At 39.8% G+C, this 22,775-nt stretch overlaps 1 protein-coding gene across 6 annotated transcripts in view; it reads left to right on the top strand.

Moving 5' to 3' along the window:
- DUS2 (dihydrouridine synthase 2) overlaps window positions 1–21,909 on the top strand; it is a 55,732-nt gene extending 33,823 nt beyond the window's left edge. For all 6 annotated transcript variants that reach the window (XM_048870740.2, XM_048870739.2, XM_075118344.1 and 3 more), the window contains 8 exons: window positions 3,804–3,874; window positions 4,436–4,522; window positions 6,012–6,180; window positions 9,010–9,131; window positions 11,345–11,488; window positions 13,614–13,701; window positions 15,431–15,504; window positions 18,300–21,909. In XM_048870740.2, coding sequence (XP_048726697.2) covers window positions 3,804–3,874; window positions 4,436–4,522; window positions 6,012–6,180; window positions 9,010–9,131; window positions 11,345–11,488; window positions 13,614–13,701; window positions 15,431–15,504; window positions 18,300–18,540 — 996 coding nt within the window. In that variant the 3' untranslated portion in view covers window positions 18,541–21,909. The remainder of the gene's footprint in view (window positions 1–3,803; window positions 3,875–4,435; window positions 4,523–6,011; window positions 6,181–9,009; window positions 9,132–11,344; window positions 11,489–13,613; window positions 13,702–15,430; window positions 15,505–18,299) is intronic.
- The last annotated feature ends 866 nt before the right edge of the window (window positions 21,910–22,775 follow it).

The following is a 22,775-nucleotide window of genomic DNA, read 5'->3' as shown; positions in this document are numbered from 1 at the left end:
AGACAAAAGGTTCACCATCGTAGTCCTCCATTGTGATGCGTTCTTTAGCAAGGCCAACCAGCAACTGTCTGACTTTCCACCTACTATCAAGAACTCAAAGTAGACCCCACACCACAGTTTACCCAGGAATTTAAGGATGTCATCAAATCCTTCCTCAAACAATTCCGAGAGAAACTCTACAACCTCATCCCCATGATCCCAACTCAGGGGATCTTCTCTGTTTTTCCCAAGATACACAAACAAGGAAACCCAGACAGATCCATCTCATCTGGCCCTGGCACTCTTACTAAAGAAATATCAAGACTCATAGAAACCATCCTCAAACTACTCGCCACACAAAGTGCCGGCTTCCTCCAAGATACTACTGACTTTCTCCACAAACTCCACAGCATTAACAATCTCACTCAGAACACTGTCCTTGATGATGCAGTTGGTTACAATTTACTTTTTAGTCACTAATTTATTTTGTGTAGAATAGAGTTTTTAAGCTCCAATAGTCAATTTGTCTTCCCTTTGGTAATTGCATCTGGTTATTTTGCAAATTACTGCCTAATTATGTGCATAGTTATTGTGACTGCACATGCAAGTTGAATGTATGTATATATGGACAAATGTGTAACTAGTTGTGTAAAAATATCTGATGTGCAATCAGTGATTGCATGCACAGATTAGGCCTGTACACATTCTTTAAAATCATGCGTACACTGATTTTACTTTAATACTTTTTATCTTCAACAATCTTCATAGATTCCAAGGCCAGAAGGGACCATTTTGATGATCTAGTCTGACCTCTTGTGTAGCACAGGCCATAGAACTTCCCCCGAAATAATTCCTAGAGCATATTGTTGAGAACAACACCCAATCTTGATTTTAAAATTATCAGTGATGGAGAATCCACCAGAACCCTTGGTATGTTGTGTGACGGGTTAGATCACAGTAACCCCCTTGGGGCTGCCAACTGATGTGCCAAGACTACTTCTCCCCCTGCTTTCCCTGCCAGTTTGGGACTCCAAAACCCTGCCTGGTTGTGCCAGACACACTTGCCGGCTACAGACACAGATCCAGGTCTGAACCACATCTCTCAAACTGCAGGCTTAACGGAAAGGAGCTTAAGAAATGTTCCTGTCTCTAACACTCAGATGCCCAACTCCCAATGGGGTCCAAACCCCAAATAAATCCATTTTACCCTGTATAAAGCTTATACAGGGTAAACTCATAAATTGTTTGCCTTCTATAACAGTGATAGAGAGAGATGCACAGCTTTTTGCCCCCCCCCCCCCCCCCCGGTATTAATACATACTCTGAGTTAAATAATAAGTAAAAAGTGATTCTGTTAAATACAGAAAGTAGGATTTAAGTGGTTCCCAGTAGGAACAGACAGAACAAAGTAAATTACCAAACAAAATAAAATAAAACACGCAATTCTATGCCTAATACAGTAAGAAAACTGAAAACAGATAAAACCTCACCCTCAGAGACGTTCCAGTAAGCTTCCTTTTACAGACTAGTCTCCTTCTAGTCTGGGTCCAGCAATCGCTCGCACCCTCTGTAGTTACTGTCCTTTGTCCCAGTTTCCTTCTGGTATCCTTTGGGGGTGGAGAGGCTATCTCTTGAGCCAGCTGAAGACAAAATGGAGGGGTCTCCCGGGGTTTAAATAGACTTCCTCTTGTTGGTGGACACTCCTCCCTCCCCCAGTGTAGAATCCAGCCACAAAATGGGGTTTTGGAGTCACATGGGCAAGTCACATGTCCACGCATGACTGAGTTCCTTACCAGCCAAGCCACATTCCTGGGAAAGCTTAGATGTGGATTGGCGTCTCCAAGTTCGTTGTTGGCTTAAGGGCTTCTTGATTGGGCACTTACTGAAAATAGTCTTTTCTCAGGAAGCTGACCAACTGCTTCACTGAGGCTATTTAAAATTAAACAAGTATACAGCCAATATTCATAACTTTGAGTACAAAAATGACACATGCATACACATAAGATGAATATATTCAGTAGATCATAACCTTTACAGAGAGATGTTACATGGCATATGTAGCATAAAAACGCATTCCAGTTATGTCATATACACATTCATAAGCATATTCCCATAAAGCATTATGGGGCGCAACGTCACATTTGGTTCATGGTTAATTACTCACTGGTAACAATGTACATCTTATTTCCAGTATGAATTTGCCTAGCTTCAACTTCCAGCCATTGGATCGTGTTATACCTTTTTCTGCTAGATTGAAGAGTTTATGATTAAATATTTATTCCCCATGTTGGTATTTACAGACTGTAATCAAGTCACCCCTTAACCTTCTCTTTATTAAGGTAAAAAAATGATCTCCTTCAGTATATCATTGTAAGCCAAGCTTTCTAATCCTTTAATCATTCTTGTGATTCTTCTCTGAACCATCTCCAATTTATCCACATCCTTCTTGAATTGTGAACCCTGGAACTGAACATTGTATTCCAGCCATGGTCGTACCAGTACCAAATACAGAGAGAACCTACTTGAGACTCCCCTGTTTATGCATTCAGGGATCACATTTGCCTTTTTGGCCACAGAATTGCACTGGGAACTAACTCATGTTCAGCTGATTGTCCACCACAACCCCCTCTACAATCATGAGATCAAAGAACTAGCATGTTCCCTTTTCACTTTGAACTGTCCTAGATTCTCTTCCTTCTTGTTTCAAGCTGTTTTGCCTAGCATGTATCTTCCAGCAGAACAGGAAGTGAGCATCTGTCTCTACGTCCATGCTATCTGCTTCTCCCAAAGGCTGAATGTGCTACAGTAGAACCTCAGAGACATGAACACCTTGGAAATGGAGGTTGTTTGTAACTCTGAACAAAACATTATGGTTGTTCTTTCAAAAGTTTACAACTGAACATTGACTTAATATAGCTTTGAAAATGCTGCTTCTTCCCCCACCCTCACCTTTTTTTTTAGTAGTTTATGTTTAACACAATACTATATTTGCTTTGGAGGGGGGGAGGAAGTCTGCTGCTGCCTGATTGCGTACTTCCGGTTCCAAATGAGCTGCGTGATAGACTGGTCAATTCGTAACTCTGGTGTTTGTAACTCTGAGGTTCTACTGTACTTTCAGATGAACCACAGTCTACTAGCCCAACATCTGAAAAGAAGGTGAATCCTTTGCTTTTTCTAAAAGCTGCATAATTGCACGTAACAAAATAAATTGGCGATGTCCTGAATTCCATCTCTCATTCATTAGGCTCATGTTTTCTCTTTGAAGGAATAGAAGGGTTGTTTTTTTTTCTTTATTTCATGAGACAACCGGTAATGTATGGATATTAATCAAATTCTTCAGTCATGGGGGGCATTTTTCAACATCTATCCTAGGGAAATGTTTGTGAATATTTCGTGCATGAATAGATGTGAGTGATATCTCTTCCATCCAAGATGCAGTATATATGTCTTATAGCATATTCAGTGAAATAGTACCTGCCAATCAAGTGTGTTTTTATGTCTTTTAAAAGACAACCCAGAGACGTGTGAAGGGAATTAGTCTCAAATGTTGTATTCCCTGGGTCAAGCAGGTTCTTAAGCTGTAATTTCTAAGAGACATATTAAAAATGGCATGACTGGAATCCTGTTTTAGCCATAATAAATAGTTCTCAGTAAAGCTTATATTAAGGGTTATGTTCATCTTGGGTATGATCGTAGTAATGTAGGAATTGTGTACACTTCGATGGGAGAACAGATTTCCTGCATGTGTTTGTATAATGATCATGTGATGAAGAGCTCTTCCTCCATCAAACTAAAATAACGTGTTCCGTTTTTTCCCTCCTCAGCTTGAAGACACTATAAGCCTGGTGAAGAGGATAGAAAAGACTGGTGTTGCTGCCATTGCAGTCCATGGAAGGTAAATATGTTTGTGTGGAAAGAATTATTATTACTGTTGTTATTTGTTGGCAGGTAAAGAGAAATAAACTAGAGCTAGCAAATTTACTTCACCTTGTCTAGTTCAGCTGCAAGGAAGTGGTTCTGATTTCAATGACAGCAGCTGGGTGCTTAGTACTTTCTACATTAGGCTTCTTATTCAGGAGCATAAATAGAGATTTAGCAGCTTAACTATATGCTTCTGTTTTTCTAAAATCTTAGCCTTGGTAAAACCAAATAGAAGGGAAAAATTATCTAACATTAAAGGAATTAAATAGTTGCGTGCTAGATTTTAATTCTCAGGTGTGTGAGGTGTACAGCTGTGCACCCCAAACATTAGCTGCTTCACCTGCACAGGGAACCAAAATAGCAATATTTTTCAAGGTGTGTTTCGTGTGACGCAGTTTTACACCTTGCATATGAACGTAAACTGAGACTGACTAGGTTTGTCACTACAGGACTGGAATTGTCTGCTAAGAGTTTACTTATGCACAATTTCCACTAGAAATCTTTGATCTTGTCTTTTTCTTTCTGTGTTGCGAAGGAAGAAGGAGGAGAGGCCTCAACATCCTGTCCACTGTGAAGTGATCAAAGCCGTCTCTGAGGCAGTCTCTGTTCCTGTAATAGCAAAGTAAGTTAGATGGTCATCTTAAGGTATCCATGTCTAGTAGTAGACATTATGCCAAGGAAATCTAACTGAGCAAGAAGGGATTAAGTGCAGGAAACTAAGGGTCTCCTTATATAGGGCAAATGAGATAATTACATCTGTTGTCAAATCACAAGGTTAGAGTGAGGCTTTGGTATTCAAAGTTTGCGATCTGAAATGTCACTGTCTTTGTTTTAGTGCAAAAAGGGCTCCTTAATTGTTATGCTGTGAACACCACTAGTATTGTGTCATGACATGGCCCAGTCCTCCTCCTCTCTGGGCAGACCCCAGTGTTCTGTTTTGAATCCAATGGCTGAATTCTATGTGCTTCTAAGCCATCTGGGTAGTGACTGATTACTGTTCCTAGCTCTGGGTTTCTCAGGCACTCTCCCTGGTGCAGACTTCTCCCTGGGCAACAGGACCCCACTCTCTGATCGCCTAGGCCTTGAAACCAGTGCCACAGCCTTCCAAAGCCTTCTGTTGCTGAGATACATTTCCCCAAAGTACACCTGGCTGTGGGAGCTCTGGTTTCTTATCAAAATGTTGGGTAACTATCCTATATGTCAAAATTAACAGTAGCTCTTCATTTAAGGGGACCCTGAAGAATTTTTATGACTAGTTTTAGTCCACCTTCAAAGTGAGTTAGAGTGTTCTGTTACAGTTAGAAAATTGTTGGGAGGGGAAAACAGGATTTTAAATTATTTTTAGCTTTAGATTGATAATGTTAGAAAATGATGTTTTCTAGCCATAGAACGTGGTACAGCGTAGCTAGAGGCAGAGCACGCTTTTTACTCACTGTTCCCCTGCCCGTTTGCCTCAGACTTGAGCCTATGCTCATTCAATGTTAGTCCTTTCTACTACAATTACCAACAAGGGGTACCAGGTTTGGAGGTGCACCTGATCCACTGGAAATTGAACTAAGATCTTCAAATTCATTTTGCACAGGCCACCAAACAGCATTCTCTTTCCAGAACAGCTGACTTTTAAAACCTATTGTGTAGCTAATGAAGGTGGCACATACAAAATCAGCGCTTGTCTCCTTTAGGGAAACTAAGCCAATTTATGCTTATTGGGGGATGTCTTGAGTTAAGGAGAACTGTTCACTAGAAACTGGATTGGTACCACCGAACTCATTTTACAGAGTCAGTCATTTTACCAATCAGTCATCAGATGCTAATAACTTTTGGTCACTACTGGTCTGGTCTGACTTTGGAAGGCTTTCATATCCCATTACTAATAATCCTTTAAGCCAGTGATGGGGCGCAGATTGCCCACCACTGCTCTAAGCCATCCATTCTCCCAGAGTGGTGCTGATTTCCTAAATAGATTATACCAACAATGAATAACATGACAGTCCATAAGCCTTCTGTATTATCATGCGTGCCCAGCTCTATTAATGCGCAGAATACACTGTTTTCTGCATGGTGGTGTCATGTTAATCATTGTTAATCATAACAAAGATGTTCGTTTTCAGTGGAGGATCTCATGACTTCATCAAAGAATATACTGACATTGAAGCCTTCCAACAAGCAGCAGGTGCTTCATCGGTAATGATAGCTCGTGCTGCCATGTGGAACCCATCCATCTTCAGAAGAGAAGGCCTTTGTCCCTTGAAGGAAGTCATGCAAGAATACATCAAATACGTACGTTTGGGAAGATTTTACCTGTAATTAACATAGTTTAGAGATGTTAACCCAAGTTTGTGTAGGGTGTCTTTAATTCCTCATTGTTTTTCAATTAGTAAATCTCCTGTAATATTTTTGCATATTGCATGAGATGAAAACTATTACAATTTTTACCAACTTTTCAGTGACTACATCACTGAATTTTTTGTCTCGTATACAGTAAATATTTTGTTTTGTTTTATTACATACTGTGGTTGCCTATTCTCATTCTTGATGCCCAGGTTTTAGAAAGATTTCTCAGGCTTTTGGGATGCCCTCAAAAATCTCTGCACTTATGCAGAACTAGTGCCAATGTTGTGAATGCTACAACAGTGAATGTGATATTGAATGGAGTAGGAATAGAAAGATGAGTTCTGTCTAGGAAGGCTGCAGAGTTTCACAGTTTTCTAAAGTCATTTAAACTACTCTAGAGAATTATTTTCCTCTTCTAGAAAATGTTAAGGTTTTTTCAAATGGCAGAAAAGCACAGAGAAGGTTGTTCAGTCAGTTGTTTCATTATAGTGCAATTGGTGGGCCATCTACCATTTTATTGACAGAGTTGCTGTGAAGGAGCACAGAGACGGCTGCCAGGCACAGCAAGGGTTAAAGAAAACCTGTGGGTTCAGCTAGACCCGCCCCTTAAACCTGCAGCCAATGCCAGTCCTGGAAGGGGGAGAAAAGAGGGGAGCCTGGCTCAGTCAGGGGCTGACTGACAAAGAGGCAGGAGCTCTCTGTGTGTCTGCCTAAAGGCAGAGACGCAACCTGTCTGCCAATGCAACCACTGGAAGCAAGTCTTCCCCTGCCAACAGGAATCTACCGCCAAGCCCCAACTGTGGGGAAACTGGACTAGCAGGGCCACTCCCCAAACTAAAGGACTTACATAGGGAGACACGAGGTCCTGAGCCCCCCGACCTCATGGCTGGGTGCAAGATCCATCTCCCCTGTCAAGAGGTGTGAGTGGCCCAGGACTCTGAGCCAGGACCTGAGGGAAAGGAGGGCAGGTCCCCTCCTCCAGCCCCTAACCAATGATCTAGCCACTAGGGTGCCCGGCCACTGAAGGCCCTATCACAGATGCATGTTTTTAAAAAAAAACAGATTAAAAGAATAGGACTTCAGTGTCTTACTTTTTTTTCTTATTCAATTTTGTAACCATCATGAAAAAAACTACATGCTAAAATCTAGAAAAGTTCAATTTAAAATAAGTTTAAGGCCTAAAATGCATCATCACCTTGATCGATCAGTCCTTCAGCCCTCGTATAGATTGCGCCGATCACAACACGTCTTTCATTCTGCTCGTATCCTGGCCTTCCTTCTTCTTGTGCCGCCATGTCTTTTCACAATAAAATCTTCCCATCTCTTTGGAGGTCGACCGAGTGGTTGTTTCGGTTCCTGTGGGTAGCACTCAGCAACAGCTGCAGTCCATTGATTATCAGTGAGCCTCGCTGTATTCCAGGCCTATCGCATTTTACTATGCCTGCTCTCAGTGACGACATCCTGCCTTCCACTCTGCTGTCTGATCACTTCACTGGGGACTCGGTTGTGGATTGAAATTCCCAGAATTCTTCTTTCCATCACCATCTCCATGACAGACAGTTGCTGCTCTGCTGTCTTCATCAGTGCCCATGTTTTGCTGCCTTACAACATTGCTGGCAGTAGCTGAGCTGAAGGTATTGTGTGAAAATACAGTCAAACTACAGAAAATACTGCTAGAACTCAACACAAAAAGCAGCCAAGTCGGACTGAAAACTAAATGCTCCAAAACAAAATGTATGCTGTCTGATACCTTGCCAAAAGCCCAAATAACAATCAAGGGAGAACAAATAGAAGAAGTTGACCAATATGTATGTTTGGGCCAAGAAATTAATATGCGCCACGATCAGGAAGGTGAACTCTTGTGAAGAAAGAAAGCAGGTTGGTGCGCATTCAGTTCTATCAAGGATGTCCTTCAAGAAAAGAATCACCAAGGTAACATGCGCCAGCCTCTTCAAGTCAACCGTACTGCCTGCAATGTTGTACAGCAGCGAAAATGCATAATAAAGAAATATATTTTCAGCCCTACAAAAGGTGTGCCAATTCATTTGTGCTATTAATTCCATTGTCATTGGCGTTAAATCAGAGATTAATTTGGCCCAGTCTGTTGAGTTACCTGTTACGCAGTTAAATACCAAAGATTATTCCTAAAGCAGAATTTACAATACAGCTCATACTTCTGAACTATCAGAGGTGACTTATGTCCAGATCAGCAAGACATTTGTGAATGTGAATAGTCCCATTGACTTCAGTTGAACTGCTTAGGTACCTTGCTGAATTGGAGACTTGGCTAACAAGGCCACATTTGCAGTAAGTGAAAGCTGTATTTATTTTTATACAAAACCTTTCCCCCTCCCGCGACCACATACAGCTTTGATCTGTTCAAATCATGAGGGTAAAATCAAGGAATGGAAAAGGACAAAAATCAAATTAGTCAAACTTCCACTGCACCCAAAGGTGTACATCCATCAATTTGAGTAGTAAAGTAGTATATGTGTGAAATTCTTGTCAACTACTTTCTTGTTTTTCTCAAGTGTATAAAGAGCCAATAATAAAATAATTCAGATTTTTTTTCCAGAAAAAAACACCAACCCAGTTCTGGACTATGTTAATAAATGAGAGTACTGAGTAGACTTTACTTTATTGAGAACTGTATACGCTGTGCTGTACATTCCTTAAACTATTTTGAAATGTAGCCAGAAACATGTGAAAGGTTAGGTAATAGGAATAGTTCTTTCTTTAGTGTATTTTTACATATTACATATCTCTTTCCTTCAGGCAGTGAGATATGATAATCACTATACCAACACAAAGTACTGTCTTTGTCAGATGTTAAGAGAACAGTTAGAAACCACAGAGGGAAAGAAACTGCATGCTGCACAGTCGATTCAAGAAATCTGGTAAGCATTTTATATAGGTAATAGGAATTGCCATACTGGATCAGACCTCGGAGTAGCAACCGTGTTGGTCTGTATCTGCAAAAAGAAAAGAAGTAAAATTTGTTAGTCTCTAAGGTGCCACATGTACTCCTTTTCTTTTTGTGGATCAGACCTGTGGTTCATCTAGTCCAGTATCATGTCTCCAGCAGGTGCCAGCATTTCATCTGCTGGTACCAGAGGGATGAGCTTTCCCTTGACTCAGCTAATTCATAGGGGATTTTTTCTGCCACTGTCATAGCATAATTCTGTGTTTGCAATATGCTGTTTTACATCTTTAGGATAACCGTTTACCTCCCTTTCTTTGGTTATCTGGTATGCTACTTCCACAGCAACAAGTGGCAGTGTTGGCCAGAATGTGCTCAATGCAACTGTATGCAATGTGTCCTTGTCTGTCTGGCCAGAAGAAAAAGGGGCTCTTGCCTCTTTAAGGGCTCCCTGTGTAACTAATAGCGAAAGGGGAAAGTTTACCCAGTCGAAGGGGGGGGCTCTTACAAAAACTGATTGTGTTAAATTTTGGATGCATCTAGAGAAATGAAAGGCACAGTTTATAAAAATGAAATAATTAAACAGAGACCTTCACTGTATAAGAGCAATGTTGTGCCATTTTGAAAATACGTTCCATAGCTTTTTTGCATTTTTGTAGACCTCGAAAGAGATTGACCAGGAAGCAGTTTCACAGACCTGTCTTAGCGGGTCCATAAGCCTTTGAAACAATGTTTTGAACAGTCTATTTAATCACTACATAACTGAAGAACATTTAGTTCTTTTTAAAATGAGAAAACATCTCTGTAGATAGTAATAAGAAAAGGAGTACTTGTGGCACCTGAGAGACTAACCAATTTATCTGAGCATAAGCTTTCGTGAGCTACAGCTCACTTCATCGAATGCATACTGTGGAAACTGCAGAAGACATTATATACACAATATAATGTCTTCTGCAGTTTCCACAGTATGCATTCGATGAAGTGAGCTGTAGCTCACGAAAGCTTATGCTCAGATAAATTGGTTAGTGGAAACTGCAGAAGACATTATATACACAATATAATGTCTTCTGCAGTTTCCACAGTATGCATTCGATGAAGTGAGCTGTAGCTCACGAAAGCTTATGCTCAGATAAATTGGTTAGTCTCTCAGGTGCCACAAGTACTCCTTTTCTTTTTGCGAATACTGACTAACACAGCTGTTACTCTGAAACCTGTAGATAGTAATGTGATTTAACACTGCTGCCTAGTGGTGTTAACGCTAAATTGCCACCAGTAAAAGTTTTGGCATACTACAGAGTTTTCATTCTAATTGAGTGCTAGAGTGTGCACTAATATATTAAAGTCAGAAAAGAGTTTACATGGCTCAGCATATATGGACGGCCTTGTCCACTCTAAGGAACCTCCTCACTTACATAATTATTCATCCTCTATTGTTCTACTGATAACACCAACAATGGAGACCATAGTGTACACAGCACACATGCATTTTTACTATTGAGTTGCCTTACCCCACTATGAGACATGTTATGATACAGTGGTTAAAAAAATACTGAACATTGTGTACACTGCAGCTTTCATAGTTACTACCATGTGTGGGGAATTATGGATTCCAATTTTGGCAGTGCAGTTGCACCTCTGATATATCTAATGCATAAGATAATCAGATTATCAGAAAAGGGACTGTAAAAATCAGAAAAAGGACTGTAAAAATATCATCTTGCTCAACAGATCTGCCCTCTATATGTATTCAAATTCTTTTGACAATGTTAACTACTTTTTGTTCCTACTAGCCTTTCAGAGCTGATACAAGACTGGGAGAGAGAGTTGGGATCTTTATTGGTTTATGCATCTGTAAAGTTGTAATTTAATTGAAATTGCAGCGTCTGTGATGGCTTCTGGCTTGGCTTTCAGATCCCAGGTTGAGTCTTTAGGTCAGCAGGTAGAGGAATGAACTTCTTTCTTGTAAACTGAGCAAACTTTGCAAGAAGCCAAGGACAGGTGATGAATATAGAATCCCATGACTCTAGACAGCGTTACTTTGCAGCATATAACTGTACCTCAACTTAGTTTTCTAAGCACATGCAACTTCTTTGAAATACATTTTTAATATTTATTGTAGTTATTAAAATGGTGTGTGAACACACATAAATTGACTCCTAATGCTAATAATAGAAGTAATTTTTTTAATAGTGAAGTATTTGAAATGGGCGGTTTCTATGAAGAAACAACAGCTATTCTGGAAGCTAAGAAGGCATCATTAAAGGCCAAGACACAAGATGAAGATGAGCAGATGGAAGACACAGATGTGATAAAAATGGCTGTTAGATTTGACAAGTAAGCATGCAAAGTTTATTCTTCACCATCTTTTTGAACTTACGGTTACACTTTTTTGTCTGATCTTTGGTACCTGACAAAACTTTTATAGGTGAAAATCGGCAGTTCAAATATTACAGCACCTTCTTGGATAAACTTTTTAAGAGGAGACAGTCCATATGACATTTAATTAAATAGTGCAGTATGTTAATTGATGATGATAAATTTCAGGCACACATAAAAGAATGTGAACATTGATCTAAACAAAGCTGTTTTGTGTGTTAAAACTTCATAGAGTTTAATTCTTTTTAATGAAATTTAATTAAGCCACAGTATATTTTTCTAAATACTGTGGTTTTTTTCTGCTGAAACAAGGAAGTTCTAGCAGGAAATTATGAAGTGCATAGTAATAAGCAGCCTCAAAATGCTTTTTCTATTAAGAAAATATATTTTTTAAGAAATAATGGTCAGTGATTAGTTAAGTATATCACTCTACTGAAACTACCTCTCCTAAACCTATGTACTGTGCAGGAGCTTGAAAGCACATTAATAATTTTTCTTTAATATGTACCAGGAGTCTTCAGAAGATATCTCTAGGCATTCCCTGAGACATTAAATTGAGGAACTGTGCGAATCACAGTTTGTAAACATTCTGTTATTGATCAAAGATCACCTAATTTTGAAGTGATCCTGCAGAATAATTTTTTTATACTTCATGTTTGTCCAGTCTCTTGAGAAACCTGTCAGTCCTGTCCCAATGAATCATAGAATCAGGGTTGGAAGGGACCTCAGGAGGTCATCTAGTCCAACTTGCTCAAAGCAGGACCTTGCTCAAAGCAGGACCAGTCCCCAACTAAATCATCCCAGCCAGGGCTTTGTCAAGCCTGACCTTGAAAACCTCTAAGGAAGGAGATTCCACCACCTCCCTAGGTAACCATTCCAGTGCTTCACCACCCTCCTGGTGAAAAAGTTTTTCCTAACATCCAACCTAAACCTCCCCCACTGCAACTTGAGACCATTACTCCTTGTTCTGTCATGTGCTACCACAGAGAACAGTCTAGCTCCATCCTCTTTGGAACCCCCTTTCAGGTAGTTGAAAGCCGCTATCAAATCCCCCTTCATTCTTCTCTTCTGCAGACTAAGCAATCCCAGTTCCTTCAGCCTCTCCTCATAACTCATGTGCTTCAGCCCCCTAATCATTTTTGTTGCCCTCCACTGGACTCTTTCCAATTTTTCCACATACTTCTTGTAGTGTGGGGCCCAAAACTGGACACAGTACTCCAGATAAGGCCTCACCAATGTCGAATAGAGGGGAATTATCATGTCCCTCGATCTGCTGGAAATTCCCCTACTTATACAGCCCAAAATGCCGTTAGCCTTCTTGGCAACAAGGGCACACTGTTGACTTATATCCAGCTTCTCGTCCACTGGGTCCTTTTCTGCAGAACTGCTGCCTAGCCATTCGGTGCCTAGAGTACTGGTTGAGTATTGCCCAAGATGCCTTTCAAAGGCAGTCACTATGCTTTCAAACTCAGCAGGAGTGACTTCCTAAAGACTGAGCATGATGTGTCTACAGTATTTCTGTTCTCTGCCACACTCTAGGAACCATACTCCCACTTCGATAGTAGAAGCAATGTCTTATAGAACCAGTCTCACGTCTTCTCTTTTTTTCCCCATTAATAAATTAATTCCTGTAAACATTTTTAAACCACTTTTGGAAAATATTTATGGTAATTATCAAAAAACCCCTGTGGTGCAGCTTGTCAGATTCAGTCCAAAACGCAATAGAATGCAGGCAATTTGGCCCAGCTTTCCTATCAGTACCTTGTCACTGCTTGTATGACTGCACCGAGTGAAGGTGGGAGGTGGTAAATAAAGAAACAACATTTAATAATAGTTTTTAGATACCAATTTAAAGATGTATTTATTGGACAGTTCCCTGAGGAAAGGGATGGGAGACCTGTCGCTTGGGAGTTTTAAAATTAGACTGGAAACAAAAACTAGTAAAAATACTATAGTACCAATCCTGCATTGATAGAGAGATTACCTGTCTAACTTAATATAGGTCTGTTCTATAGAAATATTTTCTGTGCAAACCTTTTCACTACAATTGTGGGATTATTTTGTATTTCATTTTTCTGTATAGGCGAGAATATCCACCACAGATTACTCCCAAAATGTATCTCTTGGAATGGTGTAGGAAGGCAAAGCACCCTCAACCTGTTTATGAAACTGTGAGTCTCTGCATTTCTCAACAAAAGTACAAGGCAGATCCTTAGCTAATACATTTATGCCATAGTTTACTGAGGACTATCAGGAAACTGTGAATTGATTGGTTTGAAACAAGACGCTCTCGAAGTTTAAAAATGCTTTTTTATTTTTAAACTGGAGTTTTGTTGACACAGTTGCTAGATGCTTTGGTATGGACACACATGTAAATTATGGTGCGTTATAACACGAAATTAGCACATTTCTACAGCATAGAAACATTTCTCTTTAGGTGTAAAATTTAACCTCCCTTAAAATCCAATGAAAATGTCCTTATTTTTTCTGTATAAAACTAGTGATCTGTTTTAGCACTAATGATAGCGAGGAACTCAAGTATTGGGCAAGCTTCCCCCTTACAATTCTGTCTATGTATCTCAATTCTGACCTGCAGTTCTTCCCACTGGCAACCCCCCGGCCCATGGGCGCCTCAAATGGAAATGGTCAATTGTGAGGTAATTTTGTAATACACAGAGTAGGGGATATGGATGAAACCATCAAATTTATTTATTATATTTCACTAAGCCCACATTTGAACTCATTCTTGTGTAGGTGAAAGAAGTAGTGTCTTATTTCATTGGGCCACCCAGTCGTTATGTCCAGATTATAAACATTTTTAAATTCACTAATAGCATTTTCTAAAATGCTATTTTGCTGTGTTCCTGAAAAAAATGTGTGCACTGCCTGTCTGAATTTTCCTTGTGTCTCTGGAAACACATGATAAATGATACTATATCTAATATTAAAAAGCTAAATGAGACATGGAATATTAGAATGTAGCACCACTGAATTCCTAGAATTGTGTTCATTCTTGCTAATGTCATCTGGTATGTCACAAGTCTGCTTTTTCTTTTCTATCTAGGCAGCAGCAATTTTTGCAACTGCTGTGGTAGATAAACAAGAAAAACATGTTTATAAAATGAGAGAGTGAACAACTATTACAAAAGGACATCTTAATTTCAAAATTCTAACAGTCTACTCCATGTCATAAGTGCTATGCCAGGTAGTTCATGTTTGCATGATCAGGTTTCTAAATGATTAAGCAAAGGTAAGGAACCCTGTCGTGGTGCGATTTGGTCCTGTAACTTTTATCGGTATAAGTTTTACAAAGTTTGGATTTAGAGTCTCTTTAATACAAGAAAAACTAGACAGGTAATGAAATTGAAAGGCATCTGATTTAAAACTGATAAAAGGAAATACAGTTTTTTAATACAACACAACTTACTGTGGAATTCATTGCCACAGGATACGATTTAAATCCAAGAGCTTGGCAGGATTCAAAAGGGTTAGATGTGAATAAGGATAATATCAACAGTTTTATTAGATGGCATAAACATATAAAAGAGACAAACCCTCCATCTTTTACTGACTAGAGTTGGGAAGAAATTTCCAGTATGCACAGGTTATGATGTAATTGTTACAGGGTTTCTTGTACTTGCCTATGTTGCATCTGGTGATAGCTGTTGTTAGAGATATGGGTAAGTGCAATGTGCCTATCAAGCAGTTCTTGAAGCAACTCTAGTTTGGACAATAGATTCCTTGAATATTTTGAACACGTGAGGGGAATTTTGCAGTGTGAAGGCTTGGAATGTTAATGGTGTTACATGCTCCCAGAGTAAAAAAGACTAGGAAGGACTCTGTTGTTGCTCGTTTTACGAAATGCAATAAGTTACACCTGTAATTCTCTCCTTTCTCTAGGTTCAAAGACCATTAGATAAATTATTCTGTTCAGTTGTCACAGTAGCTGAACAAAAATATAGATCAACCTTATGGTAAGTCTTCTCTGATGTGTTTTGTAACTGGGCCTTAGTAAAATATTTGTTTGTGATGTACTGTTGGAAAGGCAACATGTAAACATGGAGAGGAAAAAATACTAAGTAAACTTTACTTTATAAAGGTATAATGGAAAGGAAAAAACTTTAAAATGTCTCTCTAAAGTGGGACATGATTAAATGAGACATGCCAAGGAGGAGTGAGTTCCATAGCTGAGGGCCCTTCATAGCCGAAAGACTGTCTCGAGTAGTAGGATCCTTAAAAGGTAAATAGTGTGTGAGCCCATGTTTCCACTAGGACAGTCCTCAAGGTGGCCTCAAATAAGGCAAAGGCCTCTAACATTAAGAGTTTTAAACTATGCTACTGGAAAAAAACACTTCCCCACTAATATTTGAGCTACAAGCTTTGCATGGAAACCTTTGTCAAAGTAATGCAATACTTCTTAATCCTGCCCACTGTTTGCGTAACGTTCCCTCAGTAAGCAAGGGATTTTTGAGGGAAGACGTGGCCGTCTTCATGGCGATAACCTTTACGCAGCAGCAAGGCTTCTTCTTTTTTCAGGGTGGAGAACAAGATACAATCCAGTTGGCAACTAGAGCTGAGTGAACAATTGATCAGAAGAATTTGGTTTGTTTCTAACCAAAACTGTATTTTTTGTGCTGTTTTTCTTGCTGAAATGAAAAAACAAAAATATTTCCTTTGGGTCAGTTAACATTTGACATCTTTGAAAGTAGATGGCAATATTATCAACTTTTGCTCCAGAGCAGTGACACAACTTTCTGGATTCATAAAGCAAAAGAGATAGTTGCATATCAGCAGCATTCTGATGATACTCATCCCAGTGTTTAGGAATATTATGTATCTATTTCTTTGAACGAAGTCTTATAATGGTTCAGGCCTGGGATACTCGAGCTTATATTGAAAATCAGATTACATTAATTTAACTGTTTTATGGCAGTGGTTCCCAAACTTGTTCCACTGGTTGTGCAGGGAAAGCCCCTGGCAGGCCGGGCCAATTTATTTACCTGCCTTGTCTGCAGGTTCAGCTGATCACAGCTCCCAGTGGCCGTGGTTCGCTGCTCCAGGCCAATGGGAGCTGCTGGAAGCGGCGGTCAGTATGTCCCTCGGCCCATGCCACTTCCCGCAGCTTCCATTGGTCTGGAGCACTGAACCGCAGCCACTGGGAGCCACGATCGGCCGAACCTGCGGACGCGGCAGGTAAACAAACTGGCCCGGCCCGCTAGGAGCTTTCCCTGCACAAGCGGTGGAACAAGTTTGGGAACCACTGTTTTATGGAATAGATTTAACAAAAATGGGTGTATATTGCAATATAGGAAACACAATGAAACAGACAAATTGTAATCAAATATATTGACTGTAAAATATCTTTGTATTTTGTGTAACTAGTCAGCTTTATTTCACCACACTGCCCCTCGGCATTTTGTCCTCTCATCTACACAAACTTTTCCATGTGCTTACTGAAGATCCCCTTTCCTGCTCATTCCTTCTCACTTTGAAGACAGGAGGAGTTTTTCCATTGATTAGAGTTGGAGCTAGATTGGACTCCTAGTCCAATTTAGGAATATTTACAAATCCATATTTTTATAAATGTTCTGCCTTATTGTACTGTGAATACCTTCAGTAACTCAATAAATAAAATAAAGTGAAATGGTACATAAAGGCATCCAGATAGCAACTTTTTAAAATGTTCCCTGTCCCAAGACCATGTTAAAAAAACAACCAACCTAAAGCTGGGAAGAAATCTGTCTATAGTTTGAACTAATTAATGTATTGAAACACTGAATCTGAAATGCCCATGATAAAAAATACTCCACACTTGAAAAGTATTCTTCATCCATATATCCCATCAAAGATAAGTAGTATTCCCATTTTACATATAAAAAATGAGGCAGAGAGGGGTTAGATAACTTGCCAGAAGTCACAAAGTGAATCAGTAGTTGCCTCAATTGATGCACTAAGGTTCCACAATAATATTTTATAGAAGCATCTATTAATAATGAAATTCCTTGAGTTTGTCTCAGGAAGATATACATAGGGTTGCATCTAGTAAATTGCAAATTGAAGATCAGTGTTAGACAAATCCCCTTTTAATACGTATATGCAACAGACAGCAGGTTATTTTAGCATTGTACTTCCAATGCTATAATTGTCAATCAGTATTCCTATGAACTACTCAGACTTCAGCAAACTTCCAGCTAGACCATAATTCTCATTCCAGGCTTAGCTGAATGAAGAGAAACAGAGAATCCTTTCGTGTGTTAAGTTTCAAGAACACATAGCCCTGTCCTCAAAGCTAGTTTGTTGGGTTTCAGTCCTGGTGGAACTGTGCCCATTTTATCTGACTTCAGTGGAGTTGCACTCACATTTAGGGATACATTTGGACTTGAGGCTCTTTCCATAAATTCTTTTAAACTCTGTGTGCTTTATTCAGGGCTTTTGATGTTAGTGGGAGTAAGGATTGCAGCAATTGGCCAAACTCCCACTGGCGTCCTACCTTCTGAGCAAAGACAGTTGGGACTGCAGGATTTGGCTCAGTATTCTTAGACAGCGTTTTCCTACTTGAAGTGACACCTTAGAGAAGCACAGGCATCTAAAGAGATGTGAATGTGCCTGAGCTCTTTCCACCTGTTAGGCTGTCATGAGTATTGCATACTGTTTGTTTCACTGTGTTGCAGCAGAGACCGGAAATGAATTCTTTCAGGCATGTAATATTGTACTTGGCAACATGCAGGCTTTGCTTCTACCTTTACCTGTGCTCTGTCTTACTCTTCAGGGACAAGTCAAAGAAGCTAGCAGAACAGGCTGCAGCTATAGTCTGTCTTAGGACGCTGGGTCTCCCAGAGGGGAAGCTTAATGAGGGAGAAAACCACCTGATTAACAAACGCAAGAGAGAGAACCAGGAGTTCTTGAACAACAAAGAACATGAAGATGACCTACTTGTTGAGGCTTCGCATAAAAGAGCTCATTTTACTGAGGGAGCTTCTGACTCCAGCTCTTCTGAGGTGCCACGATAGCATGAAAAGCTTATGCTCAAATAAATTCGTTAGTCTGTATTTGCAAAAAGAAAAGGAGTACTTATGGCACCTTAGAGACTAACACGGCTGCTACTCTGAAATCTGTGTAGCTACCAATTCACTCACTTTTTTATATCCTGCTGTTGTATTTCATCTAAAGTCTGTCAGTCGGAGACAGGTAAACTCTGCCCGATTATGAAAACCTACTGGACTGGGTAAATGTTTTTTGTGTTCTGCTTTGGTGCCTTTCAAACAGGATACATTAGCAGCCTGGGTTTTAAATAAGAATGAGAAGATGATCCCAACATTAAATTCTGTTTCAATAGCAAACTATTTTCAGTTTAGCTTTTGAGGTTTTGAGTTTTTTGTTTAATATATTTTATAAGTAGAAAGAAGAGTTTTAAACACACACGAGAGAGGTTCTTAACAGATTGTTTCCAACTGTTGGAGTTTTGAGGTAGTTTCCATTAACAGGGATAAGTATGTTAGAAGTTGTCAGCTCTTGTCTGAAACAAAGCAGGTTGTGTCATGATCCCTAAAGTAGTTTGTATGAAGAAAATATTAAGAACATAATTCATTGTTGATGAACTATATCAAAGTGGCTTCCCTATTTAAAAATAATATACACCTTTATTTTAAATGGAAGTGTCTTTGCTAAACCATTGTTTTCAAACGGAACAGCAATATCTAACTGGGATTATGTTTAGAGTTTTTAAAAGATGTACGTGCATATTGAAGTGACTGCTACTCAAATCTCTGAATTTTTAATAAATCTGCATAGTTTGCATTTAACTGAAAAATAATTGCAATTCGTTTCCTACTTTGTAGACTGCAATAAAAAAAAAACAGTTTTAAAAGCTGCTTTCATAACTAAATGTTCCAGTTTCACACAATGGTTTTAGTCAGAGAACACTTACTTCAGAGCAGTGACAGAAATTGTAGTCTAGTTAACAAGCCATAAACTTCAGGAATAATCCTTTCCCCACTGAGATTCATGTCTGGGCAGGAGCTTTTGTCAAGGCCATTTTTATACCATCATGAGGAATGGTCATGCAAATACTATACCAGAATCTGATTCATTCGCTGAGTTTTCCTGGCAGAATGCAGGTTGCAAGGCCCAGTGATAAGAAGCAGCGCAAGTTGTCTGCAATCCAGCTCTGCTGGACAGGTCAGAATTGAGCAGTGCATCCCCAGTTCTGAGAGAAGGCCTAACTAGGGAACCTGGGAGATCCACTGGAGCTCTTCTGGATCACCATCCAGAGTTTCTTGGCAGAAACTGGCCAGGCATATTGCGGAATCACCATCTATGCTACCGCGGAGGAAACTGCATCAATGGAAGTTGCAAACTGCAAATCCTGCACCTCTGGGAGGAAGTTTATTAACCCCAAGTCTGACCAAAACTCTAATTTCTTGATTCTCTTAGTTTAAATAAAGCTGTGTGTCCTGGAGAGTGGTGATGTATCCCTGGATGAGGATGCTGCCTGACAGTAGAGACCAGGTGACTTTTAACAGCCACACTTTAGTGTGGCCTTTTCCGTCCCATTTGCTATGGCATTCCCTTCAGGAGGCTGTGGGGTTGGAAAGCCAGAGGGCATCCTGTCAAAGGGAGCAGCCTTTGAAAAGTCTTTGATTCAGCTTCCTAGTTTCTCTCTTCCTGTGAATCTTAGTTTGCATAAACAGGCTTGTCCTCCTCCATAAGATCTTGTAAGTGACCTAATTTGAGGTCATTTTATGTTTGCATGTCAAAAATAATAGTGTTTTAAAAACACTTTTTTCCTGGAAAGCCAGGGAACTTATGGCCCTGAGTGCCTGCATAATACTCACATGAGCCTTAATATCAGTGCTGCCTTCACCACTAAAGGTTTATGGACTATTTGGGCCAAACTATGTCTTCAAACACGAGAACCAAAGGAAGAGCATAATGGAATGTTGTGACTCCCTTTGAAGCACCCAGAGAAGTCACTCAGCAGAAGGTCTGCAACTGAAAGCATGGGGCATTCCAGGATGGAAGTCTAAGAGCCCTGGCCTGTGTTGCAATGCTTTTACACCATTTTCTTGTCCTGGCAATTGGCCTTATGTGACACCCCCACAAGCTACACCTCTCCTACAGTGTAAATTTTTCTGCTCCTGGCAGAAACAGTGTGCCTCGGGAAATAGACTTGTGAAGGGAACCACAGCTAATCAGCACACAGATGCAGGCTAACCCTGCTTTTATAATATCTATGTGCACCAGTTCGGGGGGTGGTGAGAAAGGGGCTATTTGGTATATGGCCTCTTATGGGGAAGAGAGAATACAAAAATTAAACATAGGGAAGTAATAGAAGATCAGAGAAGGTGCTGCCTCAATTTAATGTCAATGTCCAAAGAAAATACGATCAATGTTTTTAGTGTGCAACTACAAAACATGTATATAATTTGACTGAATCAAACTGAAGTGTCGTTGAAATAAGTTAAATTGTCTAGAAGACTTAACGCTTGCAAGGTAAGTGTTTAAATAACTACGTGATAACAAATCATTATTTTATTTATCTAGTGTAAAGCTTGTAGAAGTAACTACAGTTAGTTGAATAATATATAATTGTGCTAAGATAAACGGTGTAGCATCTGCAAACAAGAAAGTGAGATGCTGCTTTGCTAGAATGAATATTTCAGACTAAATTTGGCAGTGATGTAAATGAATGGTCAGAAAATGGGTGCATACAAAGTGTGATTTAGAGTCCCATTTGATGTCCTTGATGTGGGTCAGGAAAAGCAACTAATGGGAGTCTTAAGTGTGTTTTAGGGAGAATCCTTTAACTGAGGCTATGATTACACTGCCCCATGGTTCAGACTTTGAGGGCGTGAACAACAATGTACACCAAAGTGCTGTGCAGTAACTCCCCTATGTGGGCACTGTGGACATAAACTAAAAGGTTCTTTTTTTGCATTAATGTCTTTCTGTTTGAAGAGGACTACGTTAATGTGAACAGGGAAGTTCACACCTGAAAATTCAGGCCTGAAATGGCCTCACAGGAGAGTTACAGAGTGCAGCACTTTGGTGTGCACTGCTGTTCGCGTCCTTGTAGTCCAAACTGCAGGGCAGCATAGATAAGCCTTAGTTGCTCTTCCTGCTGCATTCCTCCTAACCCACTTTCCCCTGCTGTGTAACTTTTTGCACCATTCACATCGCTGAATTCATGCTAGATACATCTGTGATAGTGGCACCTGCATATATACCAGTTCTGAGGTTTGCTTTTGATCTTAAAACAGGTTCTTATTCTGGGGAACAAAATGCCTTTTTTCTAGAGACTGTTCTATTCAAGGTATTGGATTGGAACCATATATTTTGTAAAAAAAAAATAATAATAATAATAAATTTTAAAAAACCTAGACCGTGGCTCATCTGTAACATTTGTCGTTTATATTTTCTGCATTCTCTCTTGGCTAAAAAATGGATCTATCTTCTGCGTATTCCTTGTATAAACTGGAGATGGCAGATGTCTTTTGTGCACATGCCAATTCCTGTACTAATGTGTCTTAGCCGTACAGCTGCTGCACTACTACATTCTTGCGTAAGATGGCAATCCAGACCACAGCTTGGATTTCAAGAAGAAATTTAACACCAATCTTAAGAAATTGTGTCTGCTTAACTTAATGTGGCCATGTTACATGAATATGGTAGTCAGATAATACTGACCGAAGTTATTCTCTGTTTTAAGCATTTGTTTGGTAAAGGAATTTCACTACTAAATTGTCCTTGGAATTTAATGAAGCAATTGTTCTTTTCTGTCACAAGGTAAAAAATATGGGAAGCTGTGCTTGATATTGATGGCACTGGGACCAGAAAATATAGGTAACAATACCCTGCAAAGTGTGAGGATTAACTGTACAGGATCTCTGTGTGTAGGGAGCAACCTATCCCCATTCCACCCATGTATATACTCTGTTTATTTGTAACATGAATGGGAATGTGAAGGCGTTCTTCTGAGTCTTTTATCTTGGATGCTCCCAAGTTGGAGACTACCTCCTGAGGCCTTGTTGACGGAATGCTTTTTGGAATGTCCCAGGCTCCAAGCCCAACCCTGCCTTGGAATGTGAGGTTAAATGTTGGCGGTACAAACACAGTTTGAATATTTAAATTGTAGAGTTCCCTAGTACTGCAGTTTCAGAAAGCTGGCAAGTGTCAGCTCAGCTGCTGTCTGATTCAAAGAGTAAAAATGCCTTTGGGTTTGTTTGGGGGTTTTTTGAGCGGAGGG

This window comes from Caretta caretta, chromosome 12 (assembly GCF_965140235.1).
Source record: "Caretta caretta isolate rCarCar2 chromosome 12, rCarCar1.hap1, whole genome shotgun sequence".
Classification (NCBI taxonomy): Eukaryota; Metazoa; Chordata; order Testudines; family Cheloniidae; genus Caretta; species Caretta caretta.
Note: the sequence above shows the minus strand (reverse complement) of the source record. Positions and strands in the feature narration are given on the sequence as shown.